The sequence below is a fragment of the Osmerus eperlanus genome, chromosome 9 (assembly GCF_963692335.1).
Source record: "Osmerus eperlanus chromosome 9, fOsmEpe2.1, whole genome shotgun sequence".
NCBI classification, from domain to species: domain Eukaryota; kingdom Metazoa; phylum Chordata; class Actinopteri; order Osmeriformes; family Osmeridae; genus Osmerus; species Osmerus eperlanus.
This window is the reverse complement of record NC_085026.1, coordinates 17633154-17656159: the sequence shown is the minus strand read 5'-3', so window position 1 is coordinate 17656159 and position 23006 is coordinate 17633154. Positions and strand designations below refer to the sequence as shown.

The 23006-nt window shown below is 51.8% G+C and overlaps 1 protein-coding gene across 1 annotated transcript in view; it reads right to left on the bottom strand.

Annotated features, from left to right (window-relative positions):
• The window catches only part of LOC134026683 (latent-transforming growth factor beta-binding protein 2-like), a 68108-nt gene that overhangs the window by 27055 nt on the left and 18047 nt on the right, over positions 1-23006 (bottom strand). The window contains exon 4 of the mRNA XM_062469576.1: positions 937-1148. Coding sequence (XP_062325560.1) covers positions 937-1148 — 212 coding nt within the window. The remainder of the gene's footprint in view (positions 1-936; positions 1149-23006) is intronic.

Below are 23006 nucleotides of genomic sequence, written 5' to 3'. Positions count from 1 at the left end.
TAATTGGTGGGCTTGTCTCGGACTAGTCTGCAGCATGATTGGTTGGCAGGTGTGCTCAGATCGGGTCAGCAGCTCTGTGATTGGTTAACAGATGAGCTGGCTCAGCACAGCTGCTGGAGATGACCTTTACAGTTGGACAAACAGTGTGTGTGTCTGTGTGTATGTGTGTGTGTGTGTGTGTGTGTCGACAGCGGGGCAGTGGCACAGTGTAGCTGGGAGGAGGATGTGTCCACATGAGGGTGAGAGAATCCAGTTAGGCATTGGGCTGAGATCCAAAGAATGTATCATTGGGATAAGGTGCGTGTGTGAGTGAGAGAGAGAGAGAACGAGAGATGGAGAGTGGTGAGTGTTAACGTTGTGTAATGGTGGGAAACTGACCAACAGCCGTTGCCCTGGTACAAAAACAAGACAAACTTGGGCAGCAGACAGGTTCTTAGATAGGTGGAATCGGTAATTCAAATATTGTGTTTCTGGTGGTGTGTGTGTGTGTGTGTGTGGTTCTCTAAGGGTGGGGTGTGTGTTGAGGCCTAGGTGACACACACAGGTGTGTCTCTGTGGGCAGTGTGTTTGAAGAGCAGACTTCAGATCCTCCAGAGTGCCATGCCCAGACATCCAACCCCCAGGCACACGGCTGGGATATCAAACATCAGGGGGAGAGGGGGAGAGGGGGATAGGGGGAGGGAGGGGGGAGGAGGGAGAGGGGAGGGAGGGGGGAGGGAGGGAGAGGGGAGGAGGTGGGAGCTGGTAATGGGCCAACAGTTTCAGGGAAGACGTGTTTAGTTAGGTGCTGGTGTGCAGAATGGGAAAAAGAATATTCTGATTTAAAATCACAACACCTCTGTAGTTAAGCTTCATGTCATTCAAGTGTGTTCCACGAACACACTTGAATGACATGAAGCTTACCTACAGAGACTGTGTGATGTTCTGGGTCATTACCTGCAGGAGTCAGAGCATTGCTGGACTGGCCCTGGAGCTGCCTGTCGCTGGAGGCTCTGTGGCTGTTATGACCATGCCTGCTGCTGTGCCCGTTCCCACTGGGCAGAGCGTTGGAGGTGATGGGCCATGTAGATGATGGGTAACGCTTGACGGTGCGGGAGGTCCCGGTCTGCTGGGGAGAGGAGTCCGCGGTTCCTGGTCTCACTTGGGTCCTGTTAGCAAGAGAAAACACGATGCATCTCCGTGAGACTGGTCCTGAACACACGCATCATGAATAAACCACAAGAGCACAACCCATGGGATATCTGGCAATATTCCATTCCCCCACATCATGGTTTACTGCTTTTACACAACGGTTACATCAATAGGATATTTAGTGGAACAAAAGAAATAGCAATTCAATGTGTTTCATGTTTTCTTTCGCCGATAACCCTTGCGGAAATCTCTTCCATTTCCAGATTTTTGTTAAAAACGGAGAAAGACATGTTATATTACATTAGCTCTATCCATAGGGAACACATATCACAGACTAATAATTTAGCTGTTAACTTTATCAACGAGCAAGCTGAGTCAGATAATTGAGTACGTTATAATGTAGCTAAAAATGGTTAGCTAGCTATTCACCCTCTTGCTTGAAGGGCAGAATCCTATGTAGGCTGTGTACTTTGTTAATTGTCATTATGGGAAGATAATTTTGCGCAGTTGTTTGAATCAGCTTGTTTTGAATGGTTTTATTTATTAATGAAATACTGACTAGCTAACTGGCAGCAAGACAATGCTGTACAAAGTGTATACTTTATTTTCAGTATGCGAAGTAACCTCCCTGATATTAGTTTTAGGCCTTGCTAGCCTAGCTAACTAAAAAATCGCCGTTGAACTCAGCACTTTGCTACTTCCGCCGGATGTACCGACCATAAAAGTTTAGTGTGGGTAACCCCCACAATAAACTTGTGGATAAATTATTGTCAAAATACCACGACTGTTAATCAATTTCGAAGTCGGAAATACTCGAGAATCCATTTCAACATAGTCACCATACGAAATGCGGCTCCATGTCTGAGAGAGTGCGAGGAAATGCTGCCTCTCAGATAACAGCCTTCCTAAATTGATTCTATACATGGGATAACATAATTTGGCCATAATTAACTTTAATTAAATCAAGAATATAATATCCTTTTTAGCCTGATTGTTATTCTCCAACATCTGGTGTAGGTCAGAGAAACATTAGCTCCACTAATTAATTGATGATTCTGTTTAGTATTAAAGGCATTTCGTAATCGAACACCAGTCATGTCTGATTAACAGAAAACACCACATCCGGAACCTAAGCTAACACAAGTCACGATTCCCTCATGGGCTCATCTAGGAGAGCTTGCATGTGTGTGCCTGCATGTGAATGAGTATGTATGTGTGCCTGTACGTGTGTGTGTGAGTGTGTGTGTGAGTGTGTGCGCGCTGCATAAGGAACACATCAGATCTCCCTTCCCCAGTTCTAAACTTAGTAAACCTGCCCATCGTTTGAGCTTGACTAGACAGTGAACTCCCTGTTCAGCTGTACAGTGACCAGCAGGGGGGCGATGTGGGGCGATGTGGGGCGATGTGCGGCGATGTGCGGCTATGTGGGGCGATGTGGGGCGATGTGCGGCGATGTGGGGCGATGTGGGGCGATGTGGGGCGATGTGGGGCGATGTGGGGCGATGGACTGGCCAGGAAGAAGCATTAATCACTGGGTGAAGGAACACGGCTCAGCTGAAGTGATGGAAGAACATTGAGAGCATTTGATAAGGCCTCATTACAATCCCAGCGGTCTGAGAATGGTGTGTGTGTTGAGTGGGGGGGCAGGGTAGGGGTGGATGGAAGGGTGGAGGTGGAGAAGGGAGTGGAGGTGTGTTGGGGAGTGGAGAGGGGGGTGGAGGTGGAGAGGGGGGTGGAGGTGTGTTGGGGAGTGGATGGAAGGGTGGAGGTGGAGAGGGGGGTGGAGGTGTGTTGGGGAGTGGAGAGGGGGTGGAGGTGTGTTGGGGAGTGGATGGAAGGGTGGAGGTGGAGAGGGGGGTGGAGGTGTGTTGGGGAGTGGAGAGGGGGTGGAGGTGTGTTGGGGAGTGGATGGAAGGGTGGAGGTGGAGAGGGGGGTGGAGGTGTGTTGGGGAGTGGAGAGGGGGTGGAGGTGTGTTGGGGAGTGGATGGAAGGGTGGAGGTGGAGAGGGGGGTGGAGGTGTGTTGGGGAGTGGAGAGGGGGTGGAGGTGTGTTGGGGAGTGGATGGAAGGGTGGAGGTGGAGAGGGGGGTGGAGGTGTGTTGGGGAGTGGAGAGGGGGTGGAGGTGTGTTGGGGAGTGGATGGAAGGGTGGAGGTGGAGAGGGGGGTGGAGGTGTGTTGGGGAGTGGAGAGGGGGTGGAGGTGTGTTGGGGAGTGGAGAGGGGGGTGGAGGTGTGTTGGGGAGTGGAGAGGGGGGTGGAGGTGTGTTGGGGAGTGGAGAGGGGGTGGAGGTGTGTTGGGGAGTGGAGAGGGGGTGGAGGTGTGTTGGGGAGTGGAGAGGGGGGTGGAGGTGTGTTGGGGAGTGGAGAGGGGGTGGAGGTGGAGAGGGGGGTGGAGGTGGAGAGGGGGGTGGAGGTGGAGAGGGGGTGGAGGTGGAGAGGGGGGTGGAGGTGGAGAGGGGGGTGGAGGTGGAGAGGGGGTGGAGGTGGAGAGGGGGGTGGAGGTGGAGAGGGGGGTGGAGGTGGAGAGGGGGGTGGAGGTGGAGAGGGGGTGGAGGTGGAGAGGGGGTGGAGGTGGAGAGGGGGTGGAGGTGGAGAGGGGGGTGGAGGTGGAGAGGGGGTGGAGGTGGAGAGGGGGTGGAGGTGGAGAGGGGGGTGGAGGTGGAGAGGGGGTGGAGGTGGAGAGGGGGTGGAGGTGGAGAGGGGGGTGGAGGTGGAGAGGGGGGTGGAGGTGGAGAGGGGGTGGAGGTGGAGAGGGGGGTGGAGGTGGAGAGGGGGGTGGAGGTGGAGAGGGGGTGGAGGTGGAGAGGGGGGTGGAGGTGGAGAGGGGGTGGAGGTGGAGAGGGGGGTGGAGGTGGAGAGGGGGGTGGAGGTGGAGAGGGGGGTGGAGGTGGAGAGGGGGTGGAGGTGGAGAGGGGGGTGGAGGTGGAGAGGGGGGTGGAGGTGGAGAGGGGGTGGAGGTGGAGAGGGGGGTGGAGGTGGAGAGGGGGGTGGAGGTGGAGAGGGGGTGGAGGTGGAGTGTCGTAGATGACAGTCCTGGGAGAGAAGCATACCTGACTTTGAGGGATTAGCTAGATCTGGAATAGCCTCAAACACACACACACACACACACACACAGACCAATACATCTGGACCCTTCTGGTCTGTGTGTGGCTCTGTTACACAGGTGTGTGTGGGTGTGTGTGTGTGTGTGTGGGGGGGGGGGGGGGGGGGGTACACCTGCAGACACTGCAGTGCTACAAGGTATTTAAGCGCAATCAAACCACTCATTTAGAGCGTCAGTGACCAACAATAACACTCATTACATGTGGTTTTTAGACGTACACCACATATTTGCACACACACATCACACACACACATCAAACACACGTCACACACACACACATCAAACACACACATCACACAACACATTCTTAGCTGTGCTGAGTGGCACAGGCCTCTGCATGTTTCTCAACCACATTCTTTCTTCTGGCGTTACAGAACACGAAATGAAAAGACAAATAGAGACAAACATTAGATAATGGACCTTGACGTCAACCACTGCAGAGGCCAGTGTGCACCTACGGCTATCAAATGTGGTCCCAGACCCTCCCAGACACTCCCAGACCGCGTCTGCTTGGACGCAGCACGGGGAAACACCGTATTCTGGATCAATCAGCAGTGAGGGGCATTATGGGATGGGGGAGGGCATGATGCCTTTGTTTCCGTTGCCTTGGCGGTGACACCTGGCCTGCACGCATCCTGCCTGTCTTCCTGGTCTGGGCCGCATGTGTTCTCCTCCGCATCAGAGACTGTTTCCTCCCGGTATGAGGTCACCGCTGCCCCTCCAACGCCCCCTCCCCCCAACCCCTTCCACCCACCCCCTCCCCCCCACCCCCACCCCCCGGATCAGAGGCTAGGGGTGCGGGGGGGAGGCTCATTGGCGGGGGCTCATTCTGAACGTTTGATGTCATCATTAAGAACTTCAAGGCTGCATGCTCCGGTGAGGGAAGGACCTGGTTCTGGGTGAATGAGAAGCAATCTGGAAGACCTCTGCCAATGAAACATTGTTCTTTGTGGGGGAGGGGGGAGGGGGGGTTGATGGAAAAACTGTTTTGGGTATCAAATGAAACCATGGCATCTTAATGAACAAGCAGCCATGGAGACCGGGCGGCCTGTGTCTGTAAGACCTTCAGGAACAACGAGAGACAGGAGGAGGGGAACCAGCAGAAACATCTACTGAGTTAGCACTACCCTCACACCCACCAGATGTAACACAAGACTGCTGTTTCCACTAACACGGAGATGGGCTTCTGTAATGTGTGAACCTAGCTGGCTCAAATGAACAAGCTGCATTTGATTATTTAACATTTTAGTAATGCAGACGGTTTTATCCACAGTGACATTCAAATAGTGCATGTAGCAAGCACTGCAGAAGATCAGGGATCAGAAGTGCAGAGTTCAAACCCTGTTTTGGTAGTCCCACTAAGATACCACTAACCACCAACCACCAGACACCTACCACACATGGAGATAAGAGACATGTTATAATCATGTTTATCTTGTGGTCAAGTCCCTTCCAAGAGGGGCTGTTTCATCAATCTCATTTTTAATCTTGACCAGAGTTTCCAGAAACCTAATCCAGGCTGCAGTGAGATCTGGCTGGGCAGAGGACCTGCAGTGAGATCTGGCTGGGCAGAGGACCTGCTGATCTGACAGGTTTCCTGTTAGACTTGTTGTTGCTTCAACCCATTAAAGGCCTGGAAAAAGAACACTTGTAGAAGCTCTCTGAGGGCATTAAACACACACGACAATCACTTTCAAACACCTGATTAAAGCCCCCAGGGCTGGTGGCAGTAGGGGGTTCAGAGGGAGACTGTGTATGTACATGTTTCACTTACGAGGCAGATATTTCGATGTTTATCGTCACGAGTTAAAACATCTATTAATCAGAGTAACTGCCTTTTCCTTTCAGCTACAGTACCACAGCGATCCTTCCAACACAACTACAAGCCCCTAGGCAGGAGCCACACTGTCAGGTTAGAAAAGCATGACAGGATATAAGGTTGGCAGCTCCAATTGGCAGCTCTCCACATGATCTATGACCCTGCTGAGATGGATCAGGGACATTCTGGAGCAGGACCAACTATGTCCTGTCCTGGTCTCGTGAGTTCTGTCCCTGACCAGAAGCTGGAGGACAGGGCGAGGACGGGCGTCCTCCTAAAGCCGTCTGTTGACGCATCGTCCGGGAAAACCTGTTGATAATAGGAGCGAGTGGCATAATGGTGCCAAGCTAAATGGCATGGCCGCTTTGAAGAAGGACAGAGTGGGAGTGAGGCTCGCTTTGTGATCGTCTGGGAAGCAGCTTTGTTGCTCTGCCAGGAACAGCTACATGCAGGGGGCTCTCAAAACACATCACTTCCCATCACCCCAGCGCTGATCCTGTTATTTCTGCTAGTGCCCTTCGAAAAAACACTGTTCTGCTTCGGTATACAGTTTACCCCTGAGCCTGCTTGGAGCAGGCAGGAGAGAGTGGGTTCATCAGATACAGGCCCAGCCCCCCCCCCTCCACGCTGACCCAGTTCTGCTGGGACTGTTTAGATGTGAAACTGTCTCCCGCGTCCATCACCGTCCGGCTGCCCTTTACAAGCCCCCCCTTCTGTGAGACTGTGGGTGAGATGGCCTGCACCAGCACTGCATCACATCCTGTCACATGGTCAGGCTCTCCCACTTTACTGGGCGCTCTCTCTAAATCTCATACAAGATAAATCATATCTGTCTTTCGAAAACGAATTTAGGTTGAGGTTTAGTTGGGACTTGGACATGCCAGGTGGCCTGGACAGAGGCTCAAAGATGCATTACTGCTCGCTCTCTGGACTCAGAGAACACATTCCAAGCCACTGCTTTACCTTGGCATCGCTCGTTTTTCATCTTGATTTGTTTGAAAATACCGGACTCAGAAACCACATCTAATGGCCTGAGGCAGCTGAAGCCCGACTGATAGGAAGACGTCTGGATCTTGGAAAAAGCTATTTGGCTTCGCGTCGACTGTCTAAACAAGGCGTCTGGCATGAGCATCTCTGTGTGAGTCTCTCCACGCACAGCCTCCGCCTCTCAGCCCGCCCCTGGCAAAGTGCTCTTCGTGCTGGGCCTTATATTTAGCACTGCACTGAACATGACCCCCAGGACGATGACTGGCACAGCTCTGGCCCAGTATCCAGACTACCATCACCACAAGAATATCTCATCCCGTTACAGTAAAAAAAAAAGATAAAAAGCTTATTCTCTTTATTTACACAAAATGCTTAATGGTTCCATTTACCTCTTTCCAAAAGCAATCCTCATCCAACATTCCCCTGTTGTGCAATCGTTGCTTGTAATTAGCAGCAATTTGAAGGCTGCTTGGCAAACGGGGGAAAGTAAATGATTGTTCTCAAAGACTAAGTATAAAATCCAAGTTTGCACACACTCATCTCATTAGGAGGATATATAAGTGTGCGTATTTCAGGTCATGGCAGAAGACTGCCTGTGTAGATCATCAGACTTAATACAACAGAAACCAGACAAATGGCCTAATCATCGCAGAGCTGCAGAGATTTCATCTGGAACAGAGAATACATTGTCCTCTACTCTGTCTCGGCAAACACTTGTTTTTGGCAGCTAAAGCTGAAAGGCCTTTTGGGCGCGTTAGGAGAGAACACAGGGAATAGGGAGTGTGAGAGACTGAAGCTAGTAAAGTTCTCCATTTAGAGGCAACAGAACTTTTTTTGGATGAAGCCAAACAAACTGACATTATTGCAATGTTTTACACGCTCTTTCCACAACCTCCCAAACAGCAATAAGGAAACAGGATGTTAGAAGTAAGCATGGGAGATGAAACTGCCCAACATCTCAGCCACAGAGAGAACAAGGACATTGAAAGCACCAGTAGAGTATAACAGGGCTTGTCGACACATGCGACTCTAAACAGAGAACGCTCCTGTCGATCTGGCTTCCCAGGTGAGATATGTTAAGATCCTGGCTTCCCAGGTGAGGTATGTTAAGATCCTGGCTTCCCAGGTGAGGTATCTTAAGATCCTGGCTTCCCAGGTGAGGTATGTTAAGATCCTGGCTTCCCAGGTGAGGTATGTTAAGATCCTGGCTTCCCAGGTGAGGTATGTTAAGATCCTGGCTTCCCAGGTGAGGTATGTTAAGATCCTGGCTTCCCAGGTGAGGTATCTTAAGATCCTGGCTTCCCAGGTGAGGTATCTTAAGATCCTGGGTTCCCAGGTGAGGTATGTTAAGATCCTGGCTTCCCAGGTGAGGTATGTTAAGATCCTGGCTTCCCAGGTGAGGTATGTTAAGATCCTGGCTTCCCAGGTGAGGTATGTTAAGATCCTGGCTTCCCAGGTGAGGTATGTTAAGATCCTGGCTTCCCAGGTGAGGTATGTTAAGATCCTGGCTTCCCAGGTGAGGTATGTTAAGATCCTGGCTTCCCAGGTGAGGTATGTTAAGATCCTGGCTTCCCAGGTGAGGTATGTTAAGATCCTGGCTTCCCAGGTGAGGTATGTTAAGATCCTGGCTTCCCAGGTGAGGTATGTTAAGATCCTGGCATCCCAGGTGAGGTATGTTAAGATCCTGGCTTCCCAGGTGAGGTATGTTAAGATCCTGGCTTCCCAGGTGAGGTATCTTAAGATCCTGGCTTCCCAGGTGAGGTATGTTAAGATCCTGGCTTCCCAGGTGAGGTATGTTAAGATCCTGGCTTCCCAGGTGAGGTATGTTAAGATCCTGGCTTCCCAGGTGAGGTATGTTAAGATCCTGGCTTCCCAGGTGAGGTATGTTAAGATCCTGGCTTCCCAGGTGAGGTATGTTAAGATCCTGGCTTCCCAGGTGAGGTATGTTAAGATCCTGGCTTCCCAGGTGAGGTATGTTAAGATCCTGGCTTCCCAGGTGAGGTATGTTAAGATCCTGGCTTCCCAGGTGAGGTATGTTAAGATCCTGGCTTCCCAGGTGAGGTATGTTAAGATCCTGGCTTCCCAGGTGAGGTATGTTAAGATCCTGGCTTCCCAGGTGAGGTATCTTAAGATCCTGGCTTCCCAGGTGAGGTATCTTAAGATCCTGGGTTCCCAGGTGAGGTATGTTAAGATCCTGGCTTCCCAGGTGAGGTATGTTAAGATCCTGGCTTCCCAGGTGAGGTATGTTAAGATCCTGGCTTCCCAGGTGAGGTATGTTAAGATCCTGGCTTCCCAGGTGAGGTATCTTAAGATCCTGGCTTCCCAGGTGAGGTATCTTAAGATCCTGGCTTCCCAGGTGAGGTATGTTAAGATCCTGGCTTCCCAGGTGAGGTATGTTAAGATCCTGGCTTCCCAGGTGAGGTATCTTAAGATCCTGGCTTCCCAGGTGAGGTATGTTAAGATCCTGGCTTCCCAGGTGAGGTATGTTAAGATCCTGGCTTCCCAGGTGAGGTATGTTAAGATCCTGGCTTCCCAGGTGAGGTATGTTAAGATCCTGGCTTCCCAGGTGAGGTATGTTAAGATCCTGGCTTCCCAGGTGAGGTATGTTAAGATCCTGGCTTCCCAGGTGAGGTATGTTAAGATCCTGGCTTCCCAGGTGAGGTATCTTAAGATCCTGGCTTCCCAGGTGAGGTATCTTAAGATCCTGGCTTCCCAGGTGAGGTATGTTAAGATCCTGGCTTCCCAGGTGAGGTATCTTAAGATCCTGGTGGAAGAGGATCTGAAGATTCGATCAGAAGTCAGTTGATTTCATTTCTAACCAGGCTTCAGAGGTGTCATTTGTAAAACTACTCAAGTTGCGTTACAGTATTTAAAGCCTAGTTGGTGAATTGCTTTGATATATTTTCAAATCCCAATTTATTTATTTTTAACTAGTCAATGCCAGTCTCTCTAGATGGTCTGTCAAGTCATTGATAGTTTCTCCAACATTGCATTTCTTATGAGATTAAATGTAAAGTGAATGCAAACACAGGAATGACGCTGTGTCGAAAAAAAATCGCTTCATTCGCGCGAATAATTCGCTTCGCATTTGGTGTGAACACAGCATTAGGAGTCCAGAAAGGCAACCGAGGAGTCTGGTAGTTGGAGGCATATTTATCCCTGGATACACAGTGAGCCGAGGCTTGCTACCCAGCTGTTCTCCTAGATGTCAACCACACAACTTTGGTGACAAATCCTGCTGCCATGGACACCGAACCCACACGCACCAGAGCTGTGAGGGCTCTCTCTCTGCTCACAAAGACCTCCTGGGTTGGCCCTGAACAGGGTAAGGTAAATATAATATACGTCTCAGCATAAAGTGACTTTAATGTATTGTTATGCTTCTCCTCATGGCAACGAGGACAACTAAAGCTGAGGTCGGTGTTCATTGGGAAGCTAAAATAAGCCACCAGCCGCTGTCACATCAACGTCCGACCCTAAATTACAGCCTATTGGCTGTTTCATCTGGTGGTGGTCAGTGTTGTAACCCAGCAGCCCATTAGCATGCTGCGGTGTGGACGCTTCAGGAAAACCACTCTGGACTGTTCACAGGCCTTGACCCACCAACAGCTCTGTGTGTCTGTCACGTTATATCAGGGGTACTCAATTAGAAACCCAAAAGGTCCTCCCACCAAATTTCCATTTAGTCCAGGGTCCGGAACAATTATGGTTTATTTTTCTGGCCCTTACCTCAGAGTTCTGGGGGTAATTTTGTTCAAAGTGTCCATGCTTTGTGTCATAGTGACATTTCACATTACCACTTTTGACAAGGGCAACCAACTCATTGCAGATTAAACACATCGCGATTTTCGGAATCAACTTTTTGCTTTTTGTCAGTTTTGGAGCACGCTATGATTTTCGCTAAGGAAGAAACGGGAACGCAGGCTAATCGCAAATCGATTAGCCTGCGTTGTTGCGAATGACACACCTGCCTGAACAACAGAGGTTGCAACGGCCAACGTTGAGTGAGTGAGTTGTCATGGTTATTACAGTTATTACAGCTCCTGATTGGACCTTTGGATTGGACACGGAAGATAGAAACCACATCTAGGAACAAAATATACGCACCAATGAAAACTCGCTTGGATCATGACTAAATTAGAATGTTGATTTTGGCTCCGGTCCAAATTATATTGCGTCCGGGTCTATTGAGTACCCTTGCGTTATATTATATCTGCATTTGTTAGGCAAGTTTAAATAACTATCTTTTGAAAATGCTGTAAAAAAAATGTTTTTGCCTAACCCTTGTTTAAAAGTGATCCTGTGTTCTTTCAGAGGTTGGCTTCATCCTAACACTTTTTCTGTACGTTTTATACTTAATAACAACATCCTCAACATCAATGTACCAGTTTGTCATACTGGGACCGTTTCCATGTCAATGTAATCAGTGTTTGGGACATGGGAAAGGTTTCCTCGCAAACTCTCATTCCAACATCCTCCAACAAGCCAGTCTTTACAACAGCCGGCATAGGCTAGCTGGAGGACGCTAGCTGGAGGACGCTAGCTGGAGGACGCTAGCTGGAGGACGCTAGCTGGAGGACGCTAGCTGGAGGACGCTAGCTCAGAGGTTTATAGGACTTTCTCTCCCCTGGGATGGGATTGCCACTACATGGACATCAACGTCAAGCTGGGGAAAGGAATGACAAATATGTACGTTGGAAGACAACGTACAGCGACCCTGAGCCCAGACTGAAAGCAGTCTCTGTGAGAGCAAGACCCTGAGCCCAGACTGAAAGCAGTTTCTGTGAGAGCAAGACCCTGAGCCCAGACTGAAAGCAGTTTCTGTGAGAGCAAGACCCTGAGCCCAGACTGAAAGCAGTCTCTGTGAGAGCAAGACCCTGAGCCCAGACTGAAAGCAGTCTCTGTGAGAGCAAGACCCTGAGCCCAGACTGAAAGCAGTCTCTGTGAGAGCAAGACCCTGAGCCCAGACTGAAAGCAGTTTCTGTGAGAGCAAGACCCTGAGCCCAGACTGAAAGCAGTCTCTGTGAGAGCAAGACCCTGAGCCCAGACTGAAAGCAGTTTCTGTGAGAGCAAGACCCTGAGCCCAGACTGAAAGCAGTCTCTGTGAGAGCAAGACCCTGAGCCCAGACTGAAAGCAGTCTCTGTGAGAGCAAGACCCTGAGCCCAGACTGAAAGCAGGTAATGCAAGGAAGAGACGCTTCACTTTACCTAACTGTATCTCGTTAACACCTCATTAGAGAATTCCGCATGCACCGTTCAATCCCAAAACATGTTTTCCTTCCAAGCTAGGGAGAGTTCTTCACATTTACACAACTTTGCCAGGCTCAACATCAGTGAGCAATTAAGGCCCAGATTGGCCTATTGTGCTTTGATAGCATCTCCAGCCATTATGGTTTGGCTAATTGTAGCTCTTGGCAGATTATTTTCCCCTCGTGAAAAACAGGGGTGCGTCACAGAGCGCACGGCACCAGGCGGGGCAGCTGGGCCACCTCACACTGCCTCCGCCTGGGCCACCTCACACTGCCTCCGCCTGGGCCACCTCACACTGCCTCCGCCTGGGCCACCTCACACTGCCTCCGCATGGGCCACCTCAGACTGCCTCCGCATGGGCCACCTCAGACTGCCTCCGCATGGGCCACCTCAGACTGCCTCCGCATGGGCCACCTCAGACTGCCTCCGCATGGGCCACCTCAGACTGCCTCCGCATGGGCCACCTCAGACTGCCTCCGCATGGGCCACCTCAGACTGCCTCCGCCTGGGCCACCTCAGACTGCCTCCGCATGGGCCACCTCAGACTGCCTCCGCATGGGCCACCTCAGACTGCCTCCGCATGGGCCACCTCAGACTGCCTCCGCATGGGCCACCTCAGACTGCCTCCGCATGGGCCACCTCAGACTGCCTCCGCATGGGCCACCTCAGACTGCCTCCCTGCTGGTGGCAGCCACGGTCTGGGAGAACAACAGGCCGGGATTAACTCACTGAGTTTTGCTCAATCCACTCCACGCTCCTCTCGCCATCTCTGTCTGCCCCAGGGGGGAGGGCTGAGGTCAGAGAACATTCCGGGCCCTGCTGCAGAGGGAGAGAGACTCAGTCTCTGAAAGGACGGTTCTTCTCGTGGTTTCTCAGTGAGGCTAGGTGCCAACCCTGACAAGGTGAAACTGTTTCTCCTCACTTCTCCTTCTGCCAATCTCCTCTAGGAGAATGAAGAATAAGGCTTCTTTGGAAACTCAACACCAATCAGGTCGCTAGACGCGCTTGTGTTCACACGTAAACGTTGACTGCATCCCCGGCCAAATCTAGTGAAATAAACTGTTGTCTTTCTCCCTCAGGGGGACTGTATTATGTGACAGCCAAGCCAGCCTGTCAATTTTCACCTCCGCTCTTGGGGAGCGGAGTCTGAGCCTGTGAAAGGCCGTCCAGAAGGCAGGGCTGCTGGATGGAAGCAGGGCCTGGTGGCCTGGAGGCCTGCATGCTACTGAGAGGCCGTCCAGAAGGCAGGGCTGCTGGATGGAAGCAGGGCCTGGTGGCCTGGAGGCCTGCATGCTACTGAGAGGCCGTCCAGAAGGCAGGGCTGCTGGATGGAAGCAGGGCCTGGTGGCCTGGAGGCCTGCATGCTACTGAGAGGCCGTCCAGAAGGCAGGGCTGCTGGATGGAAGCAGGGCCTGGTGGCCTGGAGGCCTGCATGCTACTGAGAGGCCGTCCAGAAGGCAGGGCTGCTGGATGGAAGCAGGGCCTGGTGGCCTGGAGGCCTGCATGCTACTGAGAGGCCGTCCAGAAGGCAGGGCTGCTGGATGGAAGCAGGGCCTGGTGGCCTCGAGGCCTGGAGGCCTGCATGCTACTGAGAGGACGTCCAAACACTCTCCAGAGCAACGGCGTAGCTCTGATCGTACATTAAACAAATTACAGTTCGACAGTTTAGCGGGAGGAGGTGTTCTGTAACGCCAAGACTTAATATAATGCAGTTGGATTTTGTCTGGTTAACGTTGAGGGACCAACTGGGACCGCTCCCGCTAACCTCTGACTGGATTAACTGGTCCCATGCAGCCATACTGGGAACTCGTGTTTTCAACACCAAGCCTCATCACGGGAACTCAATCCTGACTGATGCTGCCTCGGCCTCGGCCTCTGCCTCGGTCTCTGCCCCTGCCTCGGACTTGACTCACTCAGGGGTGGAAGAGGGGGTCTGGGGCTAAAGGGATATTGGGGATGAGGGGGATGAAGGGGTCCTGGGGTGAGGGGGTGGTGGATGAGGGGAAGGGGGTAGAGGGAGGATGAAGGGGTCCTGGGGTGAGGGGGTGGTGGATGAGGGGAAGGGGGTAGAGGGAGGATGAAGGGGTCCTGGGGTGAGGGGGTGGTGGATGAGGGGAAGGGGGTAGAGGGAGGATGAAGGGGTCCTGGGGTGAGGGGGTGGTGGATGAGGGGAAGGGGGTAGAGGGAGGATGAAGGGGTCCTGGGGTGAGGGGGTGGTGGATGAGGGGAAGGGGGTAGAGGGAGGATGAAGGGGTCCTGGGGTGAGGGGGTGGTGGATGAGGGGAAGGGGGTAGAGGGAGGATGAAGGGGTCCTGGGGTGAGGGGGTGGTGGATGAGGGGAAGGGGGTAGAGGGAGGATGAAGGGGTCCTGGGGTGAGGGGGTGGTGGATGAGGGGAAGGGGGTAGAGGGAGGATGAAGGGGTCCTGGGGTGAGGGGGTGGTGGATGAGGGGAAGGGGGTAGAGGGAGGATGAAGGGGTCCTGGGGTGAGGGGGTGGTGGATGAGGGGAAGGGGGTAGAGGGAGGATGAAGGGGTCCTGGGGTGAGGGGGTGGTGGATGAGGGGAAGGGGGTAGAGGGAGGATGAATGGGTCCTGGGGTGAGGGGGTGGTGGATGAGGGGAAGGGGGTAGAGGGAGGATGAAGGGGTCCTGGGGTGAGGGGGTGGTGGATGAGGGGAAGGGGGTAGAGGGAGGATGAATGGGTCCTGGATGAGGGGAAGGGGGTAGAGGGAGGATGAATGGGTCCTGGGGTGAGGGGGTGGTGGATGAGGGGAAGGGGGTAGAGGGAGGATGAAGGGGTCCTGGGGTGAGGGGGTGGTGGATGAGGGGAAGGGGGTAGAGGGAGGATGAATGGGTCCTGGGGTGAGGGGGTGGTGGATGAGGGGAAGGGGGTAGAGGGAGGATGAAGGGGTCCTGGGGTGAGGGGGTGGTGGATGAGGGGAAGGGGGTAGAGGGAGGATGAATGGGTGGGGGGGCTGGAAGTTGTGGTGCAGTCTGGGAGAGATCATTTCCCCGAATTGTTGATGTTGTTTTTATAGTCTCTCTCCAACAACTCCAACAGCTGCTTCCATGGAGGCTCAGAGGATGTGAAGGACAGCCTGGGAACCACAGCCCACCAACGCTGTGGCAGAGAGAGCGAGAGAGAGAGACAGACAGAGAGAGAGAGAGAGAGAGAGAGACAGAGAGAGAGAGAGAGAGAGACAGACAGACAGAGAGAGAGAGAGAGAGAGAGAGAGAGAGAGAGAGAGAGAGAGAGAGAGAGAGAGAGAGAGACAGAGACAGAGACAGAGAGAGAGACAGACAGACAGAGAGAGTCTCTATGGGTCTTTGTTCCAGGACCAGGAAGTCAAACCCTCTGGGAGAAGAGAGCCAACTGTGATCCCTGGCTCTGTCAATATCTCTGTGTGCAAAAAAAAAGAATGTGTTTGTGGTGCCAGAAGGTGTGTGTGGGTGAACGCTGAGAAGCGGTAGCTCCTCAGCGTTGAGGAGCGTAGAGGTGGTTAGGCTACAGTCTGGATTAACTGTGGCATATCGTGGTATGTGCAGTGTCATGTAATAAGAACCTTCACCACCAACTTCAATTAAACTATACCAAAGCCATGTCTGTTTTCATTCTCCTCATGGCGGCCAGTATGTACTCCCCCCCCCCCCAACCATGCCCCCCCTCATCCCCCAGGCCCCCCCCCTGCCCCAGAACCCCCCTGCCCCAGAACCCCCCTGCCCCAGAACCCCCCTGCCCCAGAACCCCCCTGCCCCAGGACCCCCCTGCCCCAGCTCACCAGTGGTTCACGTGAGGACACTCTCGCCCTCATAGCTGAGTCTGCAGTCTTAGCCATGTTGACATTCAATAATCCGGCGTTAGCAGGGCGAAACAAAGGCCTCTCTCTGCCAAACCTGGACAGAGGATGTCCCTTGTGCTCCGGAAAGCCCTCCTCCATCCGTATCACAAGTGAGAGTGCTCGTCCAGAGCAGGGGTCAGGTCAAAGGTCAAGTTGATAGCCTCAGCACACATGGCACACATCCCCCGGTTCCTCCCTCACGCTCTCCCAGGGCTCCATCGAGTTCACTCACACACACACTCACACACACCGCTCACGCTCTCCCAGAGCTCGCTCAAGTTCACTCACACAGACACACTCGCACACACTCACTCACACACACACCAGGAAAACCAATTATCACAGCCACCATACATTATTCTTGCACAGATTAAAGGGAAGACATGAAACTGCAACAGGAAAGCAGGAGCACAAGACAACCGTATGACTTCACACTTCCCTGCCTCGCGAGCCCGCATTCCCCCAGAGCTTCCTCTCTCTTTCCCTCTCTTCCTCTCTCTTCCTTTCTCTCCCTTTCTCTCCTTCTCTCCTCCCCTCTCTCCCCCTCTCTTCCCCTCTCTCCCTCTATCCCTCTCTTCCCCTCTCTCTTCCCCTCTCTCCCTCTCTCTTCCCCTCTCTTCCCCTCTCTTCTTCTCTTTTCCTCTCTCCTGGCAGAGGGAGAGGAGACAGACAGAGGGAAGAGTCTAGGTGATTAGTAAACCAGACTGCCAGGTGGGATGAGAACTCTCTCAGCCAGAGAAACAGAGAGTTTTCAGTAACTGTTTGCTGATAAGAGTCCAGATAAGACAGGAGTTGAAAGCGTCAAGAGAATTCGAGAGCTACTTTGTGGTTTGCCATTCTGAATGTACTCCCTGAAGTCAAAGAAAATTTGAGTGGTGGATTTCAGCCTCGGATTTTAGTTTTAATATCCCGTTTTGAAAGACGGACTGTATAACTGCTGGCACGAACCCCTCCACATCTGCTGCTTTCGTTACAACCGTTTCCTACTACAAGTCTAAGCAGTCATGATACACAGTCCCTGTCACATCAAAGGCTTGTGACAGGTGTAGTGTGTTCAGGAGGACGTCATGAGGTGGTCTATCTGGAGCATCGGACGCTGGGTGATTAACGTGGAGGAGCCCCAGGCTGACCACAGCTCCCTCTGACAGCTGGGGGGTGTGTGGGGGGGTGTGAAGCCAAGAGTCAACAAGCCTCACAGGCGCTGGGCCTCTTAGTCACCCAGCCTCACGTGGGGGTAGTGTGGGGGAAACAGCCTCTGTGGAAGCATGCTACACATCCCCATCATCCACTTAAGGCTCATTCCAAGCACATGACTAGGCAGCTTGTCCTCGGTGCGTCCTTGATATATCAGCAGATCAGACTGACTGAGTGAGCTGCCTGCAGCCCCACTGAAAGCGGTTGAAGGGTGGGTGGTGAAACGGTAAGAACGCAGTTGAAACTTTAGGCTTCCTCGGACTGATGAGTAGAGGCTGGAGGCTGGAGGCTGGAGGTTTCTGTTCCCAGTCCTGGTGCCAGGCCCACTGCATCCTGCGTGGTGGAGGAGGAGGGGATGGGCTGATCTGGGCATGTGTGATTACGTAACCGGGGAGCTCAGAAAGAAATCACCTTTGGAGGGATGACAGCCTTGTTGAACACACATCCTGCTTTGCCTCTGCTCCATTTCCTGTATAAGGCTGATGTCACAGGAAGGGAGGGAGGGAAGGAAGGGAGAGGGTGAGAGAACATGTGTGTGTGTGAGAGAGAGAGATACATAGAGAGAAGGATGAGAGAGAGAGGAGAGAGAGAGAGAAAGAGAGAGAGGGGAGGAGAGAGGAGGAGAGAGAGAGAGAGATAGGGGAGAGGGAGAGAGGGCCCAGGGGAGGAGGGGAATGCGTCCTCAATGCCATATCTCGGATCCAGCTGGGCTGGGAAGGAGAGAGGATAAAGGGATGATGAGAGGATGGAGGGATGAGAGGATGGAAGGAGGGAGGGCTCGTCTCTGGCCTCTCATAAAGAGCGACTGACAGACTGACTGTGACCGCCAGGAGTTGGCTCGGGCAGGTACAGTCCTCTCACGATCCAGACCCACAGGAGAGCTCCAGGCCTCATGAGGGAGAACAGGAGCCTGTGGGGGATCACTGGAGCCATCTGGCAGCCGTGTATGGATGTGCTCATGCTGGATCATGAGTGGGACCCAGAGACCCAGGGGACAGACTGGGTCAAGCCAGCCTCTGGATGGACAGACCCAGGTGGAGGCTGGTAAGGATGGGGAGGGGAAGGGCAAAGGGTGGCAAGGAGAGTAACAGGAGAGGGTGAGGGGTTGAAGGGTGTGGATGAGGGGTAGAGCAGAGAGGATGATGTGTAGAGGAGAGGATGAGGGGTGGAGGAGAGTGGATGATGTGTAGAGGAGAGGATGAGGGGTGGAGGAGAGAGGATGATGTGTGGAGGAGAGGATTATGTGTAGAGGAGAGGATGAGGGGTAGAGGAGAGGAGAGGATGAGGGGTAGAGGAGAGAGGATGATGTGTAGAGGAGGGTTACAGTAGAGGGTTACAGAGTAGGATACAGTGACAGATCTCAGACTTGAAGGAACCTTTCTCATATGTTTTGTCCATCACAGCTTGTTTTAGGACCAGCCTGTCACTCATAAATGTGTTGGATTCATTCAGCTGGATTATTCAGTCAGCAGCGGATCCACTACAATAACATCCTCCTCTGCGACAGAGCTGGATGCACTTTACAGTAGGATCCCGCTGGGGTGGCGTGACCACGCAGCTCCTCAACAACATGTGATCTCTCTGGAGCTCTCTGGAGCTCCCACTAACATTTGCATGTTCCAACTCCCAGGTTTTGGTTCACTAGTGGGATTATGTTGGGTCTCTCTGGGAAGAGTTGTGCTGTGTGAGCGCTCTGCGAGTCAGATGTCCCGATGCAGAGCTCTTCCTGGTGGGATCATCCAGTGGATATGAGAGTCTCCTGGTTCAGCTGTGATCAGAGAGGATGGAGACCAGGCTGAACCACACAAGCCCCAGAAGGCTCTCATGCCCCGTCATGCACTCATGACTAATGGTCCAGTATATCTCACACTGGAGAAGGAGACTGAGTGGTCTATCTCTCAGCAACCCGCTGGAGAAGCAATTACGTATTTGATATACGAGGAAAGGTTTACTGCACGTCCATCCCCGTGACAACTGGATCCTTCCACCTGCTGAAAGCCATGGCAACAGGTTGCACACCTTTCAACATTTCCCTATGCTAACTGGAGAGAAAAAACATAGTATGGTGGAGCAAGGTAACACTGAACTTCTAACATCATGACAGCTTCTTCTCTGTTTGATGACTCATCTAAAAAAGCAGAATGCACCTGGCTCCAGAAGCCCCTACACAGGCATGCTGGGAGTCAGGTGGCTGAGTGGTGAGGGAATCTAGTAATCCGAAGGTTGCCAGTTCGATTCCCGGTCATGCCAACTGACGTTGTGTCCTTGGGCAAGGCACTTCACCCTACTTGCCTCGGGGAGAATGTCCCTGTACTTACTGTAAGTCGCTCTGGATAAGAGCGTCTGCTAAATGTAAATGTAAATGTAAATGTATGTTGAGTTAAGTGCTGCGATAGTCCCCACCTGCTGAACTGGAATGTCTAGCAAACCATCTAGGATATTCCCAAGTGTTGACAAACCACTTCACAAACTACAGTAGACTGTATGAGTTCCCCATCTGCTGCTGACGCTATGTACACAGAGGGGTTTCATTACTGTTCACAGGGAGGCCAACTGGCAAGACAGGACAGCAGGCGCTCCGCACTCTGGCCCTCTCCCTCTCTCTGCCAGACTGACGACCCCTCGACCCCTCCTCTCCTCCGGCCAAACCCTCCGGTCCGGCCCAGACCAGCTCCCCCCTCTCTCCCTCACTCCTGGAACCGTCACAAAATGCCCCCGTTTCTTGGCCCGATCCACCAGGCAACAGAGGCAGGAGCCAGTAACAAGGTGCTACTGGCGTAACGACCCAAATGTGTTTCCCAGACATACCTCACACCTTCCCTGGACCAGAGAGGAGAAGGAAGTGGAGGAGGAGGAGGGGGATGGGGAGGAGGAGCGGGAGAGTGGACAGGTTGAGGGCAGGAGAGAGAGGAGAAGAGACCTGCGCTGGTGCTCGGTGTGTGCTGTTGCTTGTGTTCCCCAGAAGCGGGAGGGTAGCGGGACGCTGAAGGTGATCTGCCACTCCTGTCTCCTCACTTGTTCATTTGGGATTGGCAGTGCTCTCTCTCTCCGTCTCTCTCTCTCTCTCTGTCTCTCTCTCTCTCCGTCTCTCTCTCTCTCCCTCTCTCTCTCTCTGACCTCTGGTTGCTCCTGCACTTGTAGCTAGAGCAGTCTGCCCACAGCATGATGAATCACTTGTAGCTACGGGAGTCTGCCCCGATAAATCACTTGTAGCTTGAGCAGTCTGCCCACAGCCTGATGTATGAGACACAGTGCGTCTCGCTGCGTTCAGATACAGCTGGTCTACACCTCTCCAAGATCCCCCTGGGTGCTAGCACACAGGAGAAAACACAACAGTCCACCAGTACACAGTCTGTACATACATGTACAAGAATCTGCTTCACACAGTCAGCCAAGACCAACACAGACCACAGTTCTGAGGGCGTGTTCAGCACCCCAAACATCTGCCCTTCTCTAAACATCTGCCCTTCTCTCAGAAGGATTCAGTTTCTGTCTTCGCTGTGGCCCTGGCTCGTCTCTGAAAGGGAGGGTTTGCATCTGAAGGTCGTTTATGGCTGGAGCGGTTTGAGAAGGGCTTTGGAGAGGGATAGGGTTCTGGGTACGAGGGAATCATCTCCGGATTAGAGAGCATCTGCTGAGACGTGTTAGTCAGCTCCGACATGCTGCCAGCCCAGCCGGCTCATCCCAGGGCAGCGGGTGACTCAGCCTCGCGTCCTGTCTGCAGTCGTGTCAGACGGGCAGCATCGCACTGCAGATCCGTGACTCACAGCCCAAACATGTCCTCCGAGTCCATATCACAGACCAAACATGAAGAGCAACTGTGCACTTTCGACACAAGGCCGTCATTAGCTACAAACCAAAGATTTATCAGGACTGTAAAAACAAGGCATGCAAAAATTCACAGAGTAAAGCAATTCAATAACCCATCTGCCAAAACATTTGCTTTACTGAGAGGTACTACTGCTATGGGCCTGGCTTTGCCAACATAATCCCAAAACACAAGCGGAAACACAGGGTGATATAACTATGCAAGAGCCTCGCAATTAGGATGTACTGAACCATAAATGTCAACTGCAATCGAAAGCATTTTGAAGGTTTCACAAACAGATATTACCCAGATGACACACTGGCTGAAACTGAAGGATGACCTCAGTGGTTTAACAAATTATATCACTTAATACAACCAGGGCAAGACTGCGAAACATGTTGGGCTTCCCTCCAAAACATTTGACAAGATAAACCTACCCTCACATTCCACGGAAACAAGCAATTAATACCTTTCAGCATCTTTGCTCCGAAATTAGAACCAGCCTTAATCAAAGACTTTGGCAGTGACTCTCAAGCTTAGTAACAAACTAAAAACAGCCTAAAGGAAAAAGGTGAGTAGGGTTGTTCCCTGTGTCAATTCCAAAGGGATTGGAACAAAATAAGGATGTCAAAGCCAGGAGTCCTGGTTCGTTCAGCCGCCTGATTACAGGGCTTCAGGGGGGGGCTGAGAGGCTGTCAGAGGAGAGGCTAGTTAGGACTCACGCTATGCACAACACCAGTCACTGTGACTCCAGTCTAGCGAGTCATATTACGAGCTAAAAATGTCATAGGGTTACATCAACCCAAAGAAAATACATCATTCATTCAAATCAGTTCTCCAGTTTCATAACTAAAGGCAATAGTTACTGCCTCTTCGCTGCCTGGTAAATCATGACTTGTTTTCATTCCTTCTACATGTTGATCTTCATGGTCTTGCTAGCGTGAGGTCTCGCCCCTGGAGCCGTGTGGTAGGTTACCTTGTTTCTCTTCTGCTTAGTTGAATTAAGCATCAATACAACATACGGATCTGATCATCTGCTTGGATTTAACATGGAAAAACATACACAGAAATACCTGTAGTGATACTTACCTTTATAATGAGTGTTGACTGTTCTGTACCTGCACATGAACAGCTCTGTATACAGTATTTGTATTTGCAAGGACTTCAAAGCGCATTCAGTGAAGTGTGGCAGACTGTTTTGTAACTAATGGATGCAATTTCTTTTCCAACACAAATACTAACTCCCCACCCAAGAACAGGCTTATAGAGACATCAAGAACGTTTAGCTGACGTGAAATTATGCACAAGCAGAAAAGAGAAGCTCAGATGCACATACATGAATTTTCATGTGGAAATGAAAAGCACCACTATCAAGACATACGTCAGAAACGTTGTTGGGGTCCAAGTTTCACTGGGAAAAAAAGAATTCCACGCTCAAATTAAGATGTATATCACCGTGCCATGAGATCGGACCAAAAAAATGTTTCAGAACTGCCAAAGGTTGCCATGCCAGCATGTCAAAGCGCCATCATAGATCAAAAGAAATGGCATAGCAGGTTTGAACCCTGTTCTGTGCTCACTGATAATGTTTAAAAGAAAAAGCTTGTCAGTGATGGAGCACCAGCATCAATATTCATTACAGATCAAACACACAAACTGAGTCCTGGGCTGGAAACAGTCGCCCCATTCTTCACCATGTCAGACACAAGTATGAACCTCATCGAATGCTAAGAACCAGGCAAAAGTCCATTATTCTGATTTCAGAATCTACAAATCCTCTTTCTCCATGTGGTACGTGTAGAAATGGAGGACTTATCTTGTGATATAATCTGGACACAGCTCTTTACATATGTCTTTTTGCAATCAAATGTTTGTT